This window comes from Bombina bombina, chromosome 3 (genome assembly GCF_027579735.1).
Source record: "Bombina bombina isolate aBomBom1 chromosome 3, aBomBom1.pri, whole genome shotgun sequence".
NCBI classification, from domain to species: Eukaryota; Metazoa; Chordata; class Amphibia; order Anura; family Bombinatoridae; genus Bombina; species Bombina bombina.
The window spans coordinates 467,995,072-468,020,256 of NC_069501.1; the positions used below are offsets into that span (position 1 = coordinate 467,995,072).

Sequence of the window (25,185 nt, forward strand, 5' to 3'; positions counted from 1 at the left end):
GAAGTGTATTAAGATATATGGGAGGAACTGGGGGAATATTAATTGGATATGTTGTCTCCTGATATTCTAATGCTTGTATTTTTTGGAGAATTGGTAGAAAATCTTTTTGTATTGTAAGTGAGCAAGAAATTTGATAATAAAAATATTCAAACATAAATTAGCAAAATAGGAGTCTGTCCTTGCAATAAAATGTTTAAGTTGAACATGAATATTATTATACTTTATTTATTAAGCGCCAACATATTCCGCAGCACTGTCCATGGATACAATTCATTTAAATAAAACAATACAAGACTTGTAAGATACAGGACAAAATTTACAAACGCATACAGGAGGGATTGAGGGCCCTATTCCCGTGGGAACTTACAATCTTCCTTCAATCAAATTCTACTAGACTTGATCCTTCTTCAAGCAAGTTTACAAGTTCTTTGGGTTCAATTTAATTGTTATCCTTCAATCAATCATCTTTATGTTTTCATGTTGATGTTTTTCAACCTCATGTTTTTGGGAGTTTTGTTATTTCTTTCTTTCAATATGTTTGGAATGTTTACAGGGCCGGACTGGGACCAAAAAGAGACCCGGGCATTTTAGGGCAAAGAGGCCCACTCCCCCCCCCCTGTTCATAATATCTTATTTAAAGGATTACTTTCTGTTATAATTTTTAAGCTAAACAACTAACATATTAAAGTTAATAAACATTAATTAAAACCTACTGACCTATATTTTCTCCAAAACGAAGTTTCAAAACGTTCTAAAACTTATATCTTTTATTCGCCGATGATGTCACGTTATCCTGCCCACTATTTTCAGCACTGCATGTTCAAAATACTTAAACCAATAACTTTGTGTTTAAAGCGCCATTTTGAAACCTAGGTATTGTAAACGGATTGGTACAGAGCAAAGGATACCCACGGAGTGGGTTTGGAAAACAATTACATTTGCAGACAAGATTTCTGATATACGGTAGAGATATGTTAATGAAATGCTATTGATAAAAAGCATATTTGGGGTAGTTAGTTAGTAACAGGCATAGAAAATATTTACTTACAGTGGCCCTTTAACTGTATACCACACATGGCAAGTATAATACTTGTTTAAGTGAGAAAAACCATTTAAAATTTCCAACACTAACACAACCTCACTATAACATTGGGCCAGCCCGGCCTGCAGTGCTAATAGGGTTGCCACCTTTTCCTACCTAGTATCTAAGAATCTTAAGACTGCCCCCTTATTTCAGTTCTTTTGACAGAACTTCATTTTAGCCAATCAGTGCTTACTCCTAGGTAACTTCACGTGTGTGAGCTCAATGTTATCTATATGACACACATGAACTAACGCCCTCTAGTTTTGAAAAACTGTCAAAATGCATTCACATAAAAGGTGGCCTTTAAGGTCTAAGAAATTAGCATATGAGCCTACCTAGGTTTAGCTTTTGACTAAGAATACCAAGAGAACAAAGCAAAATTGGTGATAAAAGTAAATTGGAAAACTGATTAAAATTACACAACCTATTTGAATCATGAAAGTTTATTTTGGACTTGACAGTCCCTTTAAGAGTTGTGTATAAACTTATGTCTATTGAACAAACAATATTTTCTAAAAATGTCAAGTAGCCCCACAGAGGTCTTTGAGTTGTGGCCACTGTCTTTACCCACCCATCAGATGCCCCAAGCACACCACTGAGGACACAAGATCTTTGACACAAATTATTTCTGCTTTTTTTCCCCAGGGGTTGCATACAGGAATTACTTCCCTTAGTGAGATACATATGCTGTCAAGGGGAAATGTACCTTTAGAAAATAACAAGCAGTGCTGCTCAGACACCCCCACATTTTAACTGTGCTACTTATTTGGAATATTTTTCTCTAGTAAATCTTGCTATAGTTAGAATGGGGATACATTTTAATGAATATTAAGGTTATTAAATGTATAGCAACAGAAAGAAAGGCAGCATATTCTAAAGTGTTTCTGTAAGCAAACAACATTAATAGTAAAATTGTTGTCTGCTTATATGTTATGTTTAAATGCGGCTGTAACATCAGAACTAGCAGGCTAGCCGCATGTATTAATTACTTCTTTTATAGTGCTTTTTCCCATACTCTGTGCACTACAACAAAATGTGTTCCTCTTAAAATAACAAAATTAGAATCAGTTTTATTTCAGGAAATTTAGGTTAATTAACTGCAATTTCCAGGACTTTAGCAGCTTTTTGAAATTGTTTGCTCTGTGTTTGGTTTTACGTTACTAGGCAGGCATTAATATATAGAAAACAACACGTTTGTAGAGATGTCTGTGAAATAAAATTTGGCTGGCAAACTCCTCAAGACATCTCTACAAACAAACATGTTGTTTTCTATATATTAATGCCTGCCTAGTAACGTAACAGAGAGAGCAAACAATTTCAAAAAGCTGCTAAAGTCCTGGAAATTGTAGTTAATTAACCTAAATTTCCTGAAATAAAACTGATTCTAATTTTGTTATTTTAAGAACACATTTGTTGTAGTGCACAGAGTATGGGGGAAAAACTGAGGCGGTAAAAAACGACACGCAAAACTGGAGTCAAACAGGGAACAGCCCCACCCCTTCCACCTGGGCATCCAGGAGACTTACACAACCCATTACTTTACTGGGTGGTTGATAGCTGCCCAGCCTGTCCTCTAGCCCCCCTGGCCAGCGCAGCGCCTATTTACCTCCTGTCCTCCTCTGACCTCTTCTTCTTTGACAGGTCCAGGCAGCAGCGCAGCAGTAGAGGTCAGGGTGTGGTTGGGGCCCAGCCCACTCTGCAGAAGAGTGAAGACTCTTTGTTTTTCTGTCTTTGCTCCGACTCCACCTCTGGTCCCAGTCTCACTCATGCTCCAGGTCTTAACCTCACCCCACAAGGGGCCCCCAGCAGAGCAGAGGACAGACCATTCTGCCTGCACGATCCTTACTCACGCTGGCTGGCTCCTCTCTCTCAATGAGGAGGGTCAGGGTAAGAAGGGACCGCTCAGGCTAAGGGAACAGGACCAGGTAGTTTGACACAGTGTCTATACTGTGGACGTTCCGTGTGTGTCCGTCCGGTAACCAGCCTCAGAGCTCATGCTCTCTCTCTGCCCCAGCCAACCAGCTCCGCCACCTACTACACTCCCCTGCCTTCAGTGCCTTGCTGAAATCCAGTCCCACATGTCAGGACTTTAATTTAACATATGGCATATGTTGTAATCTGTGGTCCAACAGCCACACACCGCACGGCACCAAACAAAAACTTAGACAGCCTGGCTGGGCAACATAATAAAAGCAGTCAGCTGTAATATTGGGGGCGGGGCTAAGGTAACCGGCGGCCCACCGGGCAAATGTCCGGTATGCCCTATGGCCAGTCCGGGCCTGAATGTTTCGCATCAAAGATCAAAGAGGAGTGGCTACTTACTGGACACTTTATGGATATTTGGACTTCTCTCATTGGTCATTTATTTCTCTGACCTCTCAAGCTTTGCTCTCATTGGTCTCTGTTGTATTCATTGTTTTCTTTGTTTTTACTGTAATTTATACTTTTCGTTAAAATGCTGTCTGTGCAGTAAAGGAAAAGATAATAGCAAAATACTTGTCTCTTTCTCTTAGATTATTAGAATAGATTATTCCATCACAGAGTTAGGATAATCGGAATTTTAACTTCAACTCCAGCTTCATCCCCTGGACACTGCTTTCCCCGACAGCAATTACACACAGGCCCCGATGACTGAAAGTGCTGTGAGGCGGCAATACATTCAAAAGGTATCCAACGCGATGTAGAGAATGCCGGCAAAATATTCAAAAGTGCTGACATTACTCTTTAAGGACAGCATCGCGGAGGGGCGTTTTACTATACATCGCAATGGGTGGCGATACTGGGAAAATATTAGAAGCATCATGGGCACCAACATTGGTGATGTAAAGGATCCCTTTTAAATATATAGCACTAACCCCCCCCCATACTGCTAATAGCCCACCGCAATAAACTTCCTAGCCTATTAACCCACTATACCGCCAATAGCCCACCGCAATAAACTTCCTAAACTATTAACCCCCATACCACCAATAGCGCACCGCAATAAACTTCCTAACCTATTACCCCTATACTGTCAATAGCCCACCTCAATACATTTCCTAACCTATTAACCCCTATACAGCCAATAACCCCTAACATATTAACCACATACGTTGCCATAACCCACCAACTACCTAAAACCTAATAAGCTAAAAACCTCTAAGTTAAAAATAATAACAAAACTCTAAATTTACCACACACAAAAAAGAATATCACAGAAAACATAAAATACGTTTATGCCAATACTAAAACTAAGCCCCCTTTTAAAAAAAAAAAAAAATACATCCCCAAATAAAAAATAAACTAACACTAAAAGTTACTATGACAATAGCCCTTAGAAGGGCTTTTTTTGTAGGGAATTGTCCTAAAGTGAATTAGCTCTTTTTTCCTTGGAAAAAAAAGGCTATCTAAAAAAACCTACTCTAAGGATTGCCCTGAAAAGGGCATTTGGTTAGGCATAGCCCTTAGAAGGGCATTTAGCACTTTTGCTACCCAAAGATTGCCCTGAAAAGGGCATTTGGTTGGACATTGCCTTTAGAAGGACATTTAGCTCTTTTGCTGCCAAAAAAACAACCCTATTCTTAAAAATGAAAAAACCCACCCAAAAAAAAGCTTAGCACTAAACCCCAAAGAAGGTACTCACCAAACTTGAATCCAGCTCCTACGTGCTCGCCAACTGTGGTGCTCATCTTCTATCCCGGCGGCAGTGGTCCATCTTGTTTCTTGATCCAGTCGGCGGTAATTCATCTTCTTCCACCACTCTGCTGGGGAAGTCTTCATCGGTCTTCCACCAGATGCATCATCTTATTTTCTTTTCTTCTCATCTTCTGATCTTCTGTCCACTATGTCCTCTTCTAAGCTATGATGCTACATCGTAGTAAAGACTATACAGTGTAACTGTCTCTTCTTATCAGTAGCATAGTAAGAGGTATATAAGCTGTCGCTCGTAGCAAAAGCTTTTTGTCTTCCTTTGTTTGTCTGTAAGCAAAGTCCTGCTAACAGTAAATAAAATATCAGCCCGTAAAGAGGTTAGCCATTGTCTGGCTATTTTGGTCTGGTCTCTGTTATTTCTCTACCTGGCACGAACCTATTTGGGCTAAATTTCCACATTATATGTGTTAAGAGTAACAGGTATTTTTATATGCATATCAATACATTTTATATAACCATCAATTTGTATATTTGTCCTTGCTTACTAGGTTATATATTGTGGGTGTATCCTCTAAATCCACAACCCTATCGAAAGCTACTTCACTGGGTTTTAAATTCCTCAACACCTTTTCCCATTCCATGGAGATGACTTCTGTTGGTGAACTACTACCTGCTTTTTTAGTTTGGTTTCAAGACCCCTTTTATGCTTGACAGTAGACATGTGCGTTTCATTTCGTTACGAATCGAAATTCGGACGAATTTGTCAATTACGGAGCTTTGGATCGATTTGAATTTCAACTATCGATTTGAATTAGTTCAGATTTATTCGTTACATTCGGATTGGCCATGGGCTAATCACAATTACACTAGTATTGTACAGTATATTGGGTTATATCACTCTGCTATGGGTTACACCTAATATTACAGTACATAATACTAGTCTAATACACAGCACATCCCACCTAACACATACCGAATTTACGAATCTAATCCGAACCGAATACATCCGAATTTATTCGAATCCGAATGAATCCGAAACGAATGCATTTGAATGTATCTGAATTCGAATCGATCTGAAAACGAAATTCGAAAACATCCAAATCGGTCCGAAACGAACGGAAACAAATTTTTCCGCCACGCGCAAGTCTACTTGACAGTCATAATATCTATTGTATTAATTCAGTGGAGCTAACAATACATACATCAGCATTAATTTGTGCCCATACGTGTATTTTATTTGTTCAATAGATTTTTGTATTATTGCTACATTTTAGCGACTCTTGTGGTTTTATTGTTTTTTTTGTTGTTTTTTTTTTCATGCAGCCAGATTAGTTTTGTCTTTCCTCCATAGCCTACACACCGATATACTCTTGCCCACCCTGTGTGTGTATTGTATGTATTTAAAAAGCAATCTATTCTTATTTTAGTAGTCTTTGTATTCCTCTTTATTCTAGTGATAACTATGTATATCATTAGCATGTTCTTATATCAAGGCATGATTTTTTTTAATTAGATAGAGGTTTGCCATGTGATTGACTATAATTTAATTATGTGAAGGTATGCAAACAAAGGAAATATAACATAAATGCCTTAAAGCAGATATAGATGAAAATGTATTATTATTATTATACAGACAGACAATGTTTGCATGCAGGTAACCTGTCCACCTCGGATCTCAAGGAAAGCGAAGAATGTGCTGCCCATATTTACCAATACACGAATATTTACTCAAGTAGGACTTGTCAATCACCCCAACTGGATCAGTCCGGAGTGATTTTAATCCACCACCTCTAAGGTGGCAGAGAGGTTCCAAAGCAGAAATCTTAAAACTGTTGCTTCATAGATTGCAGTTACACACTTGGCTGAGCATCACAAGGGCCATTCACAGCTTACTGCTGAACCACTGAAGTGCTCAGCTCCTCTTTATACAGAGCCTCCCTGGTTCAAGTGTTGCTGATTATTAGAGAAAATTACTCTTTCAGATGAGGGTCTCATGTTCATTTAGGTAATACATGGGAAGTTAGTAACTTCATAATAACCTCATCTCTCCTCCATATTACAAACTATCTTGATTCTATTGGTGCAGGAGATCAGGTGATCATCCATGGGAATTCCAGTTAAGATAAAAATGATACCTAACTTGAAAGAGGGGATAGATAGCATGGGGCCTTCTCATCAACATTTACCTAGTGCTTAGTGCTAGCTTTTAAATGAGAGGTTCCATAGACTTAAGTGCTGTAGAAGCCAAGATAGGAATAATTTAAGAGCTCCTGTCACAGCAAAAGCAATAAGGAAGTTCCTCTCCCTTGGGCCTTTCCTCAATGTGTATAATATCACTGTGTATATGTAGGATGTCATAAGGATGAGTTACTGATCCCCTACCGAACTAGTTAATAAGGGACCCATGTAAGAACATGGCAGCCAGTTATGTGTAAAGTTGCTGCATAACTGGAACCAACACTACTTAGAAAGGGGTGGCCCCAAGAGCCATCCTGGACACAGTAACGTAGGCCTAATATATTGTTTGGTAAAAAAAAAAAAAAAGGCCTTTAAAACTAAGATAAAATGTTGAAAAGTGTTTCCACAATTTTGATTCAGGTCATTTGTTTCTGTGCTTCCTAATGCTGTATAGTTCACACTGTAATATAATTGGTTGACCTATATTACAAGCTTTTTGTACACCAATTTCTAAGTAGACTACTAGATAAGAAGTACCAGACTGTCCAATACACATGGCAGGGTCAGGCTCTGTTTAAATAATATTCCCTGTTGTAGTTGCCAATGTGTTGCCAGCAAATTATACTTCCTATAAAGCTTCTACTGGGAAAGTCTGAGCCTGTTATTTTGAATTCCAAGGTTATTTAAATACCAGAGACACAGCAATATTTTATGTGTGTGTATCCCGACACATATAGGAAGAATACATTAAGTAATAAGATAAGATTGGTTGAAAAAAACATATTGCTTTTTTACTACACCATTATTCAATTTAAGTTGATATGATCTAGCAGAAGTGCCTTATATACCTGCCGATTTTTGTAAATTGTGTTGTTCATGTTTGATTTTATTGGTTTGTTTTTTATGTAAACTTCATATAAACGTCTGTATATATATATATATATATATATATATATATATATATATAATATAATACACTCAAGCAGGTAGAGTAGATCATTAGGAATACATTAAAGGGATACAATATTACAGTACTCTGTCCCTTTAATGCTCATTCATTACTGCGTTATTCTGCAGAATGGAGAGATTAACAAACTTTAGTTAGCTACACAGAATAACATATGGGCTGGAGACACTGGAAGGGTTCTTAGTAAATCTAGTCCCTTGATGCCTAGCTATGTTCCCTCTGTAGAAGTAATTGTTACCAGATAAAAGCTGTCTAACAGAGCAGGTACCTTGGCTTTAAAGTGACAGTAAACACCTTGTTATTTCAAGAATTTTCTGCAACCTTGCAATAAATTAACATAGTGAGACAACTTGAAAATATTTGGAATCCTTGTTTTGCTTCTATTGTTTAGCCAAACTCCAGTCCCTTATTTTGGTGGTGCCAATCCAGACTTATTACTGTAGAAGCCACAGTTGCTATGTTAGAGAACTTAACATTGTTTTGTAGTTCATTGTCTGGTTATCTCTGCTGAAGCCAATTAGGGACAGAGTGAACGTGCGCTGGTATTACAAGTTAAGCTCAAAGCAAACGCTTCCATAGGCTCCAATGGGATCCTTGTTCTCATGCCATGAGACACGACAGAGAACCTAGCACAGCCAAGAGGGTGAGATGCTCTAATTTTTTTAATTTTTTTTTTAAGGCACGATACATTTTATTTTGGAGGCAATTGGGGGAGATTTTTAAAATTAACCAGAGATCTGATCTCTGGTTAATGTTCAGAGCGCTATTTGCTACCGCGAGCTTACGTAGCATTAACCAGACACTTGTAATGGCTGGTTATTTATAGTGCGCCCGTAAACTAGCGAATTTGTCCATTTAAGAGCGCACAATAAATTAGCACCCCACTCTAGCCCTTAATTTTTGTATTAACATCATTCTCACCCATGTTGTCCTCACCCTCCTACATTCCTAGATAAAGGCTTTCAATTCCTCCTGTATTTATCAAATTTTGTCTTGTCTCTTACAAGTATTGTATCATTGTTCTACTTCTGTCAAATGTGCTCATGTAAAGTGCTGCAGAATATATTGGAGCTTTATAAATAAAGTATAATAATAATAAAAAATAATAATTTTCAGAGAAACCACAGAAAAAGGGGGTACAATAAATAATAAAATTATATTGCAAAATTTTTTCACTACACAAAATGAACTGTTTTAAAATGAACTCTCAATGTTTACAGTTCTTAATAGAAACATAGATATTGATGGCAGATAAGAGCCATAGGCCCAGCAAGTCTGCCTGATATTACCTAACAGTATAAACTTTTCTAGTCTGTAGGATAGCCTTATGCTTGTCCCAGGCATTTTTAAAGTCCCCCACAGAGTTTGTCATTATTACCTCTTGAGGAAGTTTATTCCATAAATCAATAACTCTTTCTGTAAAGAAGTGCTTCCTCAAATTACTCCTGAATCTACTACCCTTTAGCTTGAGATCATGACCCCTTGTTCTTGAATTTTCCTTTTTATGTAAAATACCCACTAGATATGTGCATGATCGGAAAATTTGTTTTTTTTCGATTCGGATCGATTCTGAGTTTTTCGAATTTCATTTCAGATCGATTCAAATTCGGAAATCTTTGAATGGATTCATTTCGGATTCATTCGGATTCGAAAAAATTCGTCTGGATTCGGTTCGGTTCGGAAATTCGGAATTTCGGTATGTGTGCTGTGTATTAGACTAGTATTATGAACTGTATATTAGGTGTAACCCATAGCAGAGTGATATAACCTAATATACTGTACAATACTAGTGTAATCCATGGCCATCCGAATTTACCGAATAAATCCGAACTAATTTGGATTTATTCTGTAAATTCAGCAGTATTTTAATTCGGAAATTCGAATCGATCCGAATCTCCGAATTTTCCAAATTTCCGAATCGATCCGAAACGAATTGCACATGTCTAATACCCACAGCCTCAGTTTTACTAAACCCTTTAACGTACTTGAAAGTTGCTATCATATCACCTCTTTCCCTTCTCTCCTCTAAGCTATACATATTTAGGTCATTGAGCCTATCCTGGTTTTATTTTTTAGACCATGTACCATTTTGGTAGCCCTCCTTTGCACAGATTCAAGTTTGTTAATATCCTTCTGAAGATATGGCCTCCAGAACGGCACACAATACTCAAGATGAGGCCTAACTAATGATCTATAAAGTGGCATAGGAACCTTACTATTTCTGCTGCAAATACCTCTACCAATACATCCAAGCATTCTGCTGACCTTACTCTCTGCATTACTACATTGTTTACTAAGCTTTAAATCATCTGAAATAATAATTCCCAAGTCCTGTTCCTCATCTGTAACAGTCAGTAAAGTGTCATTGAGTCTGTAATTAACATTTGGATTTTTCTTCCCTAAATGCATTATTTTACACTTTGCTGTGTTAAACTTTAGATCCCAGTCATTTGTCCAATCCTCCAATTGTTGTATATCACTTCTCAATAGAACTGACATTGCCTAGTAATTTTCCAGCCCCTTGGCAAAAAAAACAAAACAAAAAACAATCTCTCAGGGGAGTGTAAATAAAGTCTTGATAACCTTTTGTTCTTTACACAGGGACGGTGGCTTTTGATAGCCTCACAGTTCTTTCCAGATGCTCTTTGTTAAAGGACCAATACAGGAGCTTTGCATAATCAACAAATGCACGATAAAAATACAATACAATAGCACTTGGTCTGAACTTCAAATGAGCAGTAAATTTTTTTCTAACAAATTTCAAAGTTATGTCTTTTTCCACTCCCCCTGTATCATGTGACAGTCATGAGCCAATCACAAATGCATATACATATATTCTGTGCACAACACAAAGCAAACAATCCACTCCCTTGTTGTTAACTGACTTGACTACTGCAATAACCTACTTACTGGCCTTCCTCTTTCCCGCCTCTCCCCCCTTCAATCCATCCTAAATGCCTCTGCCAGGCTAATCCACATTTCCCGTCACTCTGCATCTGCTGTACCTCTCTGTGAGTCCCTTCATTCGAGTATGATCGGGTTGATTGACACCCCCTGCTGGCGGCTGATTGGCCGCGAATCTGCAGGAGGCGGCGTTGCACCAGCAGCTCTTGTGAGCTGCTGGTGCAATGCTGAATACGGTGAGCGTATTGCTCGCTGTATTCAGCGAGGTCTGTCGGACCTGATCCGCATTGTCGGATCAGGTCCGACAGACCTTGATAACTTGGGGCCAAAAACTCACCTTGGATGATTAAAAATAAATGATTAAATGAATGCCTTACACAGCCCCACCACAATTAATGTTACCTGTGACTTCATTATTAACCATAACTTTGAGCTAACCATCTAACTGCTACTATCCCTAACAGTGGCATGACCTCTTATCACAATTAACCTTAGTTGACCCAACCCCACTAGACTACCATGGTCCCTCTATGTGCCCCCACAGCAACATCCCCTAAAAGTTTTCCTCCTAGATGATGTTCCCCAACTGCAAATGCCTCTTTACAAACAGCAATCCTTTACCTTAAACCCATCCATAAAAAAATAAATAAAAAAAAATATAAAAACACCACCATTACCTCCTTTAAATGATACTACTGGTTAACTTTATTGAAGGAGTTCGGGTTAATAGGCGGTAATACTATACGATATAGGCAGCTTTATAACATTTAGTGTAAGAAGCAGCTTGCTGTTATTTAGTATTTAGCGACATGCTCATAAGAAGGTTATAAGTGGCTTCCCTTTGCGTAAACTTCCCAAATACTTTGTATCCAATAGCAGTTTGTATGGAGATACGTTTTGGGCATTTTCTGCTCTTTTTATGATATTTGTACTTTTCTATTTCACCAGCTTTGACTTCTTGGCATTTTTTCAATAGCATATATTCTTTTTTTGCATATTTTATTTTAAACGTTCGTATGTTTATGCCCAAGTTAATAAACATGATTGTTTCCTAGTTTAAAAAAAAAAAAAAATAGCTAACAAATATACAGGTAATATATGATCATCAGAATATTAATTTATGATTGTAATTAAAGGGCTATTTAATACATGAAACCCAAAAAAATTTCAGATAGAGAATACAATTTTAAACAACATTCCAATTTAGTTCTATTATTTTATTTGCCTCAGTCTTCAGATATCCTTTGTTGAAGAAATAGCAATGCACATGGGTGAGCCAATCACATGAAGCATCTATGTGCAGCCACAAATCAGCAGCTACTGAGCTTATTTAGATACAAAGGATATCAAGCGAATTAAACACATTAGATAATATTAGTAAATTGGAAAGTTGTTTACAATTGCATGCTCTTTCTAAATCACCAAAAAAAAATGTTGGGTTTCATGTCCCTTTAAATATTTTTTTTTCTTTATTGTTCACAAAAAAGAGCATTTAAAAATGTACTGATTAAACTCTATAACAAGGAATTTGAAGTTTACATTTTTGTAAACTATTACATTTTGAAGTAGAAAAAAACATTTTTTTAAGTTATGTCTATATAATGATTCTCGAGCCATATATCCAATACACTTAAATGAAAATTAAACCTAGAATTTTTCTTTCAAAATTAAGATAGAGTATACATTTTTAAATAACTTTCCAATTTACTTCTGCTATCTAATTTATGTTCTCTAGATTTCCTTGGTTGAAAAGGATAGGTAGTTAGGCTCAGATATTGCTGATTGGTGGCTGCACATATATGCCTTTTGTCGTTAGCTTGTCAAATATGTCCAGCTAGCTCCCATAGTATCCCGTAGTGCATTTCTGCTCCTTCAACAAAGGATGCCAAGAGAATTAAGCAAATTTGGAAATAGAACTAAATTTGAAAGCTGTTTAAAATTAAAATCTGAATCAAGAAAGAAAAAGTGTTGGATTTCTGTTTCTTTAAAGAGACATTAAAATGTTATTAAAATTGCTATTTTTTTAAAAACTAAAGTGAATACTTACCTGCCTTAAAATATAAATGTATCAGAAAGCACCACCTTTGAATCAGCCAATTAGCCAATAGAATGTGAGCTCAATCCTATTGGCTGATTGCATCAGCCAATAGGATTTTTTCACCTTTAATTCCGATTGGCTGAATTCAAGGGACGCCATCTTGGATGACGTCACTTAAAGGAACCTTCATTCGGGAAGAAGACTTCAATTGAAGAGGATGCTCCACGCCGGATGTCTTGAAGATGGACCCGATCCACGCCGGATGGATAAAGAATAGAAGATGCCGTCTGGATGAAGACTTCTGCCCGTCTGGAGGACCCCTTCTGCCGGCTTGGATGAAGACTTCTCCCGGCTTCGTTGAGGAAGGATGTCGGGTCTTCAAAACTGTAAGTGGATCTTCAGGGGTTAGTGTTAGTTTTTTTTAAGGGTTTATTGGGTGGGTTTTAGTTTTAGATTAGGGTTTGGGCAATTGAAAAGAGAGCTAAATGCCCTTTTAAGGGCAATGCCCATCCAAATGCCCTTTTTTCAGGGCAATGATTAGCTTAGGTTTTTTTAGTTAGGTTTTTATTTGGGGGGTTGGTTGTGTGGGTGGTGGGTTTTACTGTTGGGGGTGTTTGTATTTTTTTTTACAGGTAAAAGAGCTGATTTCATTGTGGCAATGCCCCGCAAAAGGCCCTTTTAAGGGCTATTGGTAGTTTATTGTAGGCTAGATTTTAGGCTATTAGATTTGGTGTAATTAGTTTAAATATCTTGTAATTTGTTTTTTTATTTTGTGTAATTTAGTGTTTGTTTGTTTTTGTAATTTAGGTATTTGTATTTAATTTATGTAATTTATGTAATTGTAGTGTAAGGTTAGGTGTTAGTGTAACTCAGGTTAGGTTTATTTTACAGGTAAATTTGTATTTATTTTAGCTAGGTAGTAAGTAAATAGTTAATAACTATTTAATAACTATTCTAGCTAGTTAAAATAAAAACAAACTTACCTGTAAAATAAAAATAAACCCTAAGCTAGCTACAATATAACTATTAGTTATATTGTAGCTATCTCAGGGTTTATTTTACAGGTAAGTATTTAATTTTAAATAGGAATTATTTAGTTAATGATAGTAATTTTTATTTAGATTTATTTTAATTATATTTAAGTTAGGGAGTGTTAGGGTTAGACTTTGGTTTAGGGGTTAATAAATTTAGTATAGTGGCGGCGACGTTGGGTACGGCAGATTAGGGGTTAATAAATGTAGGTAGGTGGTGGTGATGTTAGGGGCGGCAGATTAGGAGTTAATAATATTTAACTAGTGTTTGTGATGTGGGAGTGCGGCAGTTTAGCGGTTAATATGTTTATGATAGTGGTGGCGACGTTGGGGGCGGCAGATTAGGGTTTAATAAGTGTACTGTAGGTGGCGGCGATGTCCGGAGCGGTAGATTAGGGGTTAATAAGTGTAGGTAGGTGGCGGCGATGTCCGGAGTGGTAGATTAGGGATTAATAAGTATAATGTAGGTGTCGGCGATGTCGGGGGCAGCAGATTAGGGGTGTTTAGACTCGGTGTTTATGTTAGGGTGTTAGGTGTAAACATAAATTTAGTTTCCCTATAGGAATCAATGGGGCTGCGTTACGGAGCTTTATGCTGCTTTTTTTTTCAGGTGTTATACTTTTTTTTTCAGCCGGCTTTCCCCATTGATGTCTATGGGGAAATCATGCACGAGCACGTAAAACCAGCTCACCGCAGCTTTCAGCAGCGCTGGTATTGGAGTGCGGTATGGAGCTCAATTTTGCTCTACGCTCACTTTTTGCCTAATAACGCCGGGTTTATGAAAACCTATAATACCAGCGCTGTAGGGAAGTGAGCGGTGACAATAACTTGCAAGTTAGTACCGAGCAGCTCTTACCGCAAAACTCGTAATCTAGCCGATCATCTTACATCCTCTGTTCTGTACTTGTAAAATTAGTAGTAAAAGTAGTCAAAGTGAAATAAAGCTGCTTAAAGACAAAGTCCCCAGCTAGTGAACAAGTCTGCCCACAATCAAGGATATCAAGAGACCAAAGTAAATTGAAAAGTCTCTTTAAAATGGCATGCAGTATCTTAACCCTTTGAGTGCTAAGCTAGATTTAATATTATTCTGATTTTTACTATTTTTAACAAAAAAATGTTTTGACTCCCCCCCCCAGATCCACATGACTCATACCATTGGAAAGGTTAGGCGATTACCTTTCCAATGGTGGGTCTTGGGGGTCTGTAGCTGCTCAGATCCCTGAGATACAGGTTTCTAAGCAGCATGCCCCCTTTCCCTATACTTTGTATTGTCAATTTTAAATAAAGTTGCGCGATGACGTCATCACGTCATTACACATGACGTCACCGCATGAAACTATGCAGGCCTGATCGCTGGGGTAGGAGCGGGTGGGAGCCCCCAGATCACCAAAAAGGTAGTTGAGTGCTAGCGACGGCTCTGAGCCGTCGTTAGCACTTAAGGGGTTAACCTAGAAAGTTTAATTTATGTTATCAGTATTTTCAATGTCATTGTTATTGACAGAGAATTTGGTCTAATTATTTAATTACTTGTAATGACTAATTGCACTGTATTAACCCATTTGCTTTGCAAATAAAATATAACAATTTCTCTGAACTGTCTACAAATGTAAAGTGTGATTTTCCAGACATAAACACTTACCTTGCACACTGTTATCTGTCATCACAAGAAATCAGAGATTGTTAATAACACCTTAGTGATACAGGCACCTGAATGACATTGACATAGCGATATGAGTTTCATTAGATAACATACGCCAATACTGTAAGGGTATATAAGGCAAGGTACCAACAGGTCTCAGTATACAGTGGTGGAAGGGATCTCTCAAGATGAAGTTCCTACTCCTTGCTCTTGTTTGTCTCCAGCTCTCTGAGGGGATTGTTAAGTGAGTATTACAATTTAAGTTACTCAGTCTCCAGTAAATGATATAGAGAAAATATCAATATCAAAATAATTAGGGACCTAGTACAATCCAAAGTCTACAAATGGAATGTAGAGCTTTGCTTTTGGCCAGAGTAAAATATTATTTTTGTACATGTATAGCCAATTAATCTCATAAAATAGTTTTGAGCACAGACAGTTGTTTATTTACCTTAATAAAATAATTAATGTCAACTTTGATGCACGGCTAAATATAATTATTTTTACAAGATAGCAAAATTATATTATATTAAAAGGACTTTGAAGTCAAAATTAAACTTTCATGATTCAGAGAGAGTATACAATTTAAATAAAACTTTCAATTTTAATATTTTCAAATTTACCTTTTTCTCTTAGTATTCTTTATCAAAATGTGGCTTTTTTCCGTAAGAGCATACTGTGGTAGGCTTAAGATACATCCTGAGCCTCTGTTTTCTTTTATGGAAATGAGTTTGGTTTCTACAAAAGATACCAAATGAAACTTGATAATTGAACTAAAGGTTAAAGGGATATGAAACACGAAAAAATTATTTTGTGATTCAGACAGAGCATAGAATTTTTAAAAAGCTTCCAATTCACTTCTATTATCAAATTTACTTTGTTCCCCATGGTATTCTTTGCTGAGGAGATACTTAGGTAGGTGTCTGGATCACTAAATGGCAGGAAATAGTGCTGCCATCTAGTGTTCTTGCAGTTGGATAACCTTCTTGCTTTAGGCACCTGTACGCTCCTGAGCTTATGTCCCCGCTTCTTCAATAAAAGATATCTAGAGAATGAAGAAAATGTGATAATAGAAGTAAATTAGTAAGTTGTTTAAATGTGCATGTTCTACCTGAGTCGAGAGAGAAAATTTTTGGGTTTCATGTCCCTTTAAGACATGACTCAAATTGAATCTTCACAGACACAATCCACACTACAACCACCACTAGCTCTGAGTTTGAATAATGAAGCACGTTCCTCACAGCTTGGATTAACTTTCACTTTAAAGTTTCAAAGGGAATTAAAATCACCCTCATGTTTTCTATCCAGAGTCCCCCTGAAGAGATTCAAGTCTATGAGAGAGGTAATGGGAGAACATGGAATCAAAGCTCCAGTGGTGGATCCCGCTTCAAAATACTACAATGGATTTGCCACTGCTTTTGAACCATTGGCAAACTACATGGACGTAAGTAATCTATTGGAGCCTCCTAGGTTTGGACTGAATTTAAAATGTTTGTTTATCTACACTACACATCTTCAAACTTGGCCCTCCAGAGGTTTTGGAACTACATTTCCCATGATGCTCAGCCAGCTGATATATAACCCTTGCATATCATGTTGCTTTGCCCTTTGTGTGGAGTTATTTATTGAGTTTTTGTTTGGCTTAGATGTCTTACTATGGAGAGATTAGCATTGGGACCCCACCACAGAACTTCCTGGTTCTCTTTGACACTGGATCTTCCAACCTGTGGGTAGCTTCAACCTACTGTCAAAGCCAGGCCTGCAGTGAGTATTCTATTGTGACCTCATATAATAGCTGTGTTATTAATAAACGCAATATAATACATTTGTTTGATACTGTTTAATAATTTTAAAAAAAGGAGAGAAAGTTTTCAGTTTTGTGAATATCTAAGCAACTTGTCACACATTTATTTGCAGTTAAATATAATTTATGCCCCTAAATTAACTAAACTTAGATTATTTCCACTCTATCCAGTCCCACAAATGTCTTTGTTATTCTATATAGCCTATTCACTAAAACTCATGCATTTGTTTAGTGAATCAGCATTAAATAATAGCACATGAGGTAGTGAAATGAACATTCCTGTTTTAGCAATACACAAAATATTAATTTAAATTATTCAGTATAAGTACTTTATTGATGCCAAAATATAGGATATTAATATAATGGGTCACTGAGCTGTTTTCTTTATTATGTATGGTTTAAACCCATATGTGATTGCTATGGGACTTTATACCACCCTTTATACATAATGACAATTCCATCCAGCTTTAAAGGGACAGTCAACTCAAAAATGTTATTGTTTAAAAAGATAGATAATCCCTTTATTACCCATTCCCCAGTTTTGCACAGAAAACACTGTTATATTAATATACTTTTTACCTCTGTGATTACCTTGCATCTAATCCTCTTCTGACAGTCCCCTGATCACATGACTTAATTTATTATCTATTGACTTGCATTTAAGCCAATTAGGGCTGTGTCAGCCACAACCCAAGGGCATGAGCACAATGTTATCAATGTGGCTCACATGAACTAGTACTCCCCTGTTGTGAAAAGCTAATAAAATAACAGGTGATAAGTGGATGGCTTAGAAACAGGCAGAAATTTAGAGGTTTAAATGTGATAAAGTATATTTATATAACAATGTTGGTTTTGCAAAGCTGGGGAATGGGTAGTAAAGGCATTACCTACCTTTTTAAATAATAACAATGTTTGTGTTGACTGTCCCTTTTAAGGAAGATGGAAAATAGATAGATATATCAAATTTAGACATTTTCACCTTTAACTTGGTATATGGCATTCCCAATTACATCACAGACACATGACATACAACCTAATTTATCATGTCACACATAACCTCTTGCTCCTCTTTAGATATAAAATATAGCATGAAGCAATGTTTTAAACAGTAACCAAGCCCATAACATTCTTATTCCGCCATATATATGTCCAGTATTGAGCCATACAATATCTAATTAGGTTATCCAGTAACATCTATACAAAAACTGGTTGCTTGATTAGATCTAGTTTGAGATCTGATTTTCAATATAAGGCATCCAGCACCTGGCCTAAAGAATACAGTGGTAAGAGGTAACCATTACAATAATTTCACATATCCAAAGAACACATTTTCACCATCATCAATTAAAGCTTTGTACCATAGACAACATTTTGGGTTAACAGCCCTTAATCATGCCATATCATAATAACACAATAATTATTCCTAGTTGGCAATTTTATTGTGCTTATTTAATTCTGTAAACTACTGTTTGATGCCGGCATCTGATATATTTTATTATAATTATAGATTTATTAAAATATTCTGTTTTTTATCATAAGTATATACCACAACACATTCTATCATACTAATTAATTATATTTTACATAACCATTGCATTCACAACTACTAGATAAACTAGACAGTCAGCTCTGATAGGAGTGCTTCTCCTTTTTTGTATTATATCATAATAACTCCTATTGCACACATTAAGTTTGGCACTAACAAATTATTTCTACTTTTAGCCAACCACCCACTCTTCAACCCCAGCCAGTCCTCAACTTACACTTCAAACCAGCAGCAATTTTCCCTGCAGTACGGAACTGGCAGCCTTACCGGGATCTTGGGATATGACACAGTGTCGGTAAGGATGGGACTGTTGATAATAAAAATAACAGAGTATAAATAATTAGTGTGATCTGCTTTTGTAATGCACATGTTTTATTGCCCTGTTCAAATAGCCAAAATTTGTCATAAATCTAAAACATGGACATTTTGATACATAAGCTTTGTGGTAACATTCAAACCCTATCTATCAGTTTGTTTATATATATATATATATATATATGTATATATATATATATATATACTGTATATATACACACACATACACAGTATAAGTATCTCCTGTGTTTTCAAATCCTTATGGCTGAACAAAAGGTAAGGAACTATACACAACACAATAAACTACATATATATATATATATATATATATATACTGTATATATAAATATTTTGCTTTTGTCTCATATGTTTTATTTCTAATTCCCACAGATCCAAAATATTGCCATCTCTAGCCAGGAATTTGGCCTGAGTGTGACAGAGCCTGGAACCAACTTTGTATATGCTCAGTTTGATGGCATCTTGGGTCTGGCTTATCCTTCCATCGCTGAGGGAGGAGCTACAACTGTAATGCAGGGAATGCTGCAGCAAAACCTCCTGAATCAGCCCATTTTTGCATTTTACTTGAGCGGGTAAATATTTACTTAGTAAATCTAATAATATATATATATACACTGCTCAAAAAAATAAAGGGAACACTAAAATAACACATCCTAGATCTGAATGAATTAAATATTCTAATTAAATACTTTGTTCTTTACATAGTTGAATGTGCTGACAACAAAATCACACAAAAATTAAAAAATGGAAATCAAATTTTTCAACCCATGGAGGTCTGCATTTGGAGTCACACTCAAAATAAAAGTGGAAAAACACACTACAGGCGGATCCAACTTTGATGTAATGTCCTTAAAACAAGTCAAAATGAGGCTCAGTAGTGTGTGTGGCCTCCACGTGCCTGTATGACCTCCCTACAATGCCTGTGCATGCTCCTGATGAGGTGGCGGATGGTCTCCTGAGGGATCTCCTCCCAGACCTGGACTAAAGCATCCACCAACTCCTGGACAGTCTGTGGTGCAACGTGAAGTTGGTGGATGGAGCGAGACATGATGTCCCAGATGTGCTCAATTGGATTCAGGTCTAGGGAACGGGTGGGCCAGTCCATAGCATCAATGCCTTCGTCTTGCAGGAACTGCTGACACACTCCAGCCACATGAGGTCTAGCATTGTCTTGCATTAGGAGGAACCCAGGGCCAACTGCACCAGCATATGGTCTCACAAGGGGTCTGAGGATCTCATCTCGATACCTAATGGCAGTCAGGCTACCTCTGGAGAGCACATGGAGGGCTGTTCGGCCCCTCAAAGAAATGCCACCCCACACCAATACTGACCCACTGCCAAACCGGCCATGCTGGAGGATGTTGCAGGCAGCAGAACGTTCTCCACGGCATCTCCAGACTGTCACGTCTGTCAAATGTGCTCAGTGTGCACCTGCTTTCATCTGTGAAGAGCACAGGGCGCCAGTGGCGAATTTGCCAATCTTGGTGTTCTCTGGCAAATGCCAAACGTCTTGCACGGTGTTGGGCTGTAAGCACAACCCCCACCTGTGGACGTCGGGCCCTCATACCACCCTCATGGAGTCTGTTTCTGACTGTTTGAGCAGACACATGCACATTTGTGGCCTGCTTGAGGTCATTTTGCAGGCCTCTGGCAGTGCTCCTTCTGTTCCTCCTTGCACAAAGGCGGAGGTAGCGGTCCTGCTGCTGGGTTGTTGGCCTCCTATGGCCTCCTCCACGTCTCCTGATGTACTGGCCTGTCTCCTGGTAGTGCCTCCATGCTCTGGACACTACGCTGACAGACACAGCAATCCTTCTTGCCACAGCTCGCATTGATGTGCCATCCTGGATGAGCTGCACTACCTGAGCCACATGTGTGGGTTGTAGACTCCGCCTCATGCTACCACTAGAGTGAAAGCACAGCCAGCATTCATAAGTGACCAAAACATCAGCCAGAAAGCATAGGAACTGAGAAGTGGTCTGTGGTCACCACCTGCAGAACTACTCCTTTATTGGGGGTGTCTTGCTAATTGCCTATAATTTCCACCTGTTGTCTATCCCATTTGCACAACAGCATGTGAAATTGATTGTCACTCAGTGTTGCTTCCTAAGTGGACAGTTTGATTTCACAGAAGTGTGATTGACTTGGAGTTACATTGTGTTGTTTAAGTGTTCCCTTTATTTTTTTGAGCAGTGTATATATATATATATATATATATATATATATATATATCTTGAAAGTTCCACTAGTCAATACTAGTAAGAAATCGCAGCACACACATAAAAATGAGAATGTTTAATTTTGGGTAGACATTTAACTTTTCCCCTCCTGGCGTGACTTTTTTTCCTCATAAGTAGATCCTGTATATATGTATGCACAATACAAAACATCTATTACTCTAGTTTAAAACACTTTAGGCACTCAAATATCACTGTACATATTCAGGTAATGCAAAAAAGATAGCACATAAAGATAACAAAATAAAACATGTATTTTCATTTATATATTTGAAACTTTAACAAGGTAGAAATGTTGGAACATAGAAATATATATTTTGTTTTGCTTGATAAAAACTTTATCTGTTTGTCACCAACTAGGGAGAATTTAAAACATGCTATCCATTGAGTTACTAAGCAGAACCAATGTATTTAACTAATGCTTTTCATATCTGTTAACGAACAAAATGCCATGAAAGCACCCCATCTCCAACTCAATTACCACACCTCAGCAATCTGTAATAACAACTGAATTAGTTGTTTGGGTCACTAGAACAGTTAGGAGTATACATGTCTATTGCTTCCATTTATACTAGCAGTGTTTCTTTCAGATAAACTAATAATTTCATATCTAGATGGTGTCAAAATATTCCTTTCTCATTTTCACCTTGTGTTACTAAAGTTTTTTATATTAATTTACATTCATTTAATCTATGGGGGTTATTCTATTCTACATGAAAAATATTTCTTCAAATATTTTCCCATAAACTTTTTTTAATACACATAACTTCATGAGGAGATAAAAAGTTAGAATCATGTTATATATATATAGTGTGTGTGTGTGTGTGTTTCTCAGGGGTAATCATAGCTAGTACCTCACCAGCCTCTGACCTCACCGCACGTCACTGGGTTTCACATCTCTTTTAAAGTTTATGACAACAGAATAATGGTGTATTTTTTTTTACTTTGGATAAGATATTATTTAAAGCTTACAGGACTTTCCCATTTAACCCTTGCACCTAGACAAGAGAGCACTCAAAATGGTGGTGAAGTGGCTTTTGGAGGAGTTGACCAGAACTACTACTCAGGACAAATCTACTGGACCCCAGTTACATCAGAAACTTACTGGCAGATTGGAATCCAAGGGTATATATCTATCTATTTATCTATTGTCTATGTATCTATCACCAATCTATATTACTTAATATATCTACAACAGTGGTTTCCAGCCTGTTTTCATTTTGTTCAGTTTATAAGGTGACCATGTTTTATATAACTATTAGACCATATACAATTGGGGACTCACATCAAAGATTTACTACTTACAAGCTAATTTTATTTTTAAAATAGTCCTTAAATATTAGTCTCTTTCATTTATTTTAAAGGCTGCTGCTGAATAATACATTGTTTTATAGGTTCGCTGTTAATGGACAAGCTACTGGCTGGTGCAGCCAAGGATGTCAGGGTATTGTGGACACTGGTACTTCTCTGTTGACTGCTCCTCAGCAAATCTTCTCTAGCCTAATGCAATACATTGGTGCCCAACAGGATCAGAATGGACAGGTAAGTAGACAAAAAAAAACCCAGAAAAGATACAAAGATAAAAGATAAAGATAGATAATTGTATGTTCTTTGTTCATGGTCACATCAATTTTTGGAATCCAATATTTCCTTTAGTCAAGGCTGAAAATGTCCACGTGTTCCAGACTAGTAAGAAATTACATATAACATTGAGTGGGCTAGTTTCTTTTATTTAGTGAACTAATTTTTTTCCCCATGGCTAGTAATTATTGCAATAATTGCCCACTCCTGTCTATAAGTATTCTCAGTAGTTGAGTATATCAGAACATAGTAGGCCTTCAGCTTTTTAAACTGTTTTAAACAATAAAATCAACAATTTTAATCATAAAGTTTGTACGCATATCTAATAGATTACAGTTACAATAATAAAGGAATTAAAAAAGAATAATAGATTTTTTTCAATTTCATATAAAGATTGAATTGTAGTCAGACAATTTTAATTTTGTTTTCTTACTCCTGCCTCAGTATGCAGTGAGCTGCAGTAACATCCAGAGCCTGCCCACACTCAGTTTCACCATCAGTGGTACTTCTTTCCCCCTGCCACCATCTGCCTATGTACTTCAGGTAAGACCTCTCATCTGTTATGAATCATTATACAAGAACACTAATTTCAGGCTCACTACATGTCCATATCTAAACAAACAAAAACAAAAAAGTAAATTTAACTTGACAATAATATAACAGGCTGTGTTTCTGAATTGTTATATGATAATACTATCTATTTAAGGATACCAGATATTGAAATCTATTTTAAAGTTTTAAGTCACCATATTATACAATATGTTCTGTTTTTTCCCCTCTTTACACTAGTCACTCCTTAAAACAACATCCTCAACAACTCTACACATTTTTATTAAATACCAATTTCAAATAAATATTTGTTTTTTTCATATTGTTAAAAATTATTTTATATATATATATATATATATATATATATATATATTATAATTCACATAACTGAACCCAAACCCTATATCAACATAAGATAATGGTTGTGAGCTTGAAAGTAAAACCATTTGCAGATATTATTATTATTATTGTATTTTTGAAAAAGAAAGATGTAAAAATAATTAGCTAAAATATAAGATAGTATATTTTTGGTGTTTAAGGTTTCTTCTCAATGGGTCAGTTAGCACCTTTTTGATTAATTTATTATTTATCTGTGTTTCTAATCTATCCTCTTTTGTGCCTATCCTCATATATTTTTTGCTAACCTATTATAATCCATATTTTGCCAGGTCTTGTCAATTTTCACCATTGTTTTGCATTCCTAATTTTTTTCCAGCCTATTGGAGGGGTACATGGGATGAGATTGAATATTAATTTAATTATCAGGAAAATAATTTTAAATAAACTTGCAGCATGAAAACCAAAAATTGGCAAATTAAGTTACCAGCAAAATAAAAAGGAAACAATTTAGTGTGCAGAGTAATCAAACTTAAAAAATCCAGACGTTAGCCTAAAACATCATAAATTATCAGTATACTATATAATACAGATAATGGTAAACTTAACAATAATTTGATTCACATTTTGAAGTCACTATTAAATAAAAAAACAATGAAATCTTCTATAATCCCAAAAATGTCCCATACAAAACTAAAGAAGAAGAATAATGCTTATGTTCTTTGTAAAAAATATTATTTACTTTCTCTTCAGCAAAACAGTGGATACTGCACCATTGGTATTATGCCCACCTACCTGCCCTCTCAGAATGGCCAACCTCTCTGGATTTTGGGTGATGTCTTCCTTCGGCAGTACTATTCTGTCTACGATCTTGGCAACAACCAAGTGGGCTTTGCTGCTGCTGCATAAAGCAACTTCAGCTTCTGCTTGTTGACCTGAAGACTGGTCTGCGTGGCATCCTGTTAATAATCATTATACATCATAGTCTCTAAATATTTCATCCTTAAATACCAACAGTGAAACCTTTTGGTTAGACTATGCTTTGTCATCAATAAAAACAAAAATAATTACAAAATTACATGGTTGTTTGTTGCATTTTTTTGGTTGAAACCAGGGGTGACCACATTTTTTTGTGTGGAGGGCCTGTCACTAATGGTTGGATTGGCCGATGACTGCTTTGTCATCAATAAAAACAAAAATAATTACAAAATTACATGGTTGTTTGTTGCATTTTTTTGGTTGAAACCAGGGGTGACCACATTTTTTTGTGTGGAGGGCCTGTCACTAATGGTTGGATTGGCCGATGACTGCATTACATTATACTCACTCTT

The 25,185-nt window shown here is 36.7% G+C and overlaps 1 protein-coding gene across 1 annotated transcript; it reads left to right on the forward strand.

Annotated features, from left to right (window-relative positions):
• The first annotated feature begins 15,659 nt into the window (after positions 1 to 15,659).
• LOC128651717 (gastricsin-like) lies at positions 15,660 to 24,763 on the forward strand. The gene is made up of 9 exons (XM_053704703.1): positions 15,660 to 15,715; positions 16,780 to 16,915; positions 17,118 to 17,235; positions 18,998 to 19,116; positions 19,527 to 19,726; positions 22,391 to 22,513; positions 22,783 to 22,930; positions 23,414 to 23,512; positions 24,608 to 24,763. Exons 1-9 carry the CDS (start codon positions 15,660 to 15,662, stop codon positions 24,761 to 24,763), a joined length of 1,155 nt encoding a protein of 384 aa, XP_053560678.1.
• Positions 24,764 to 25,185: the final 422 nt, after the last annotated feature.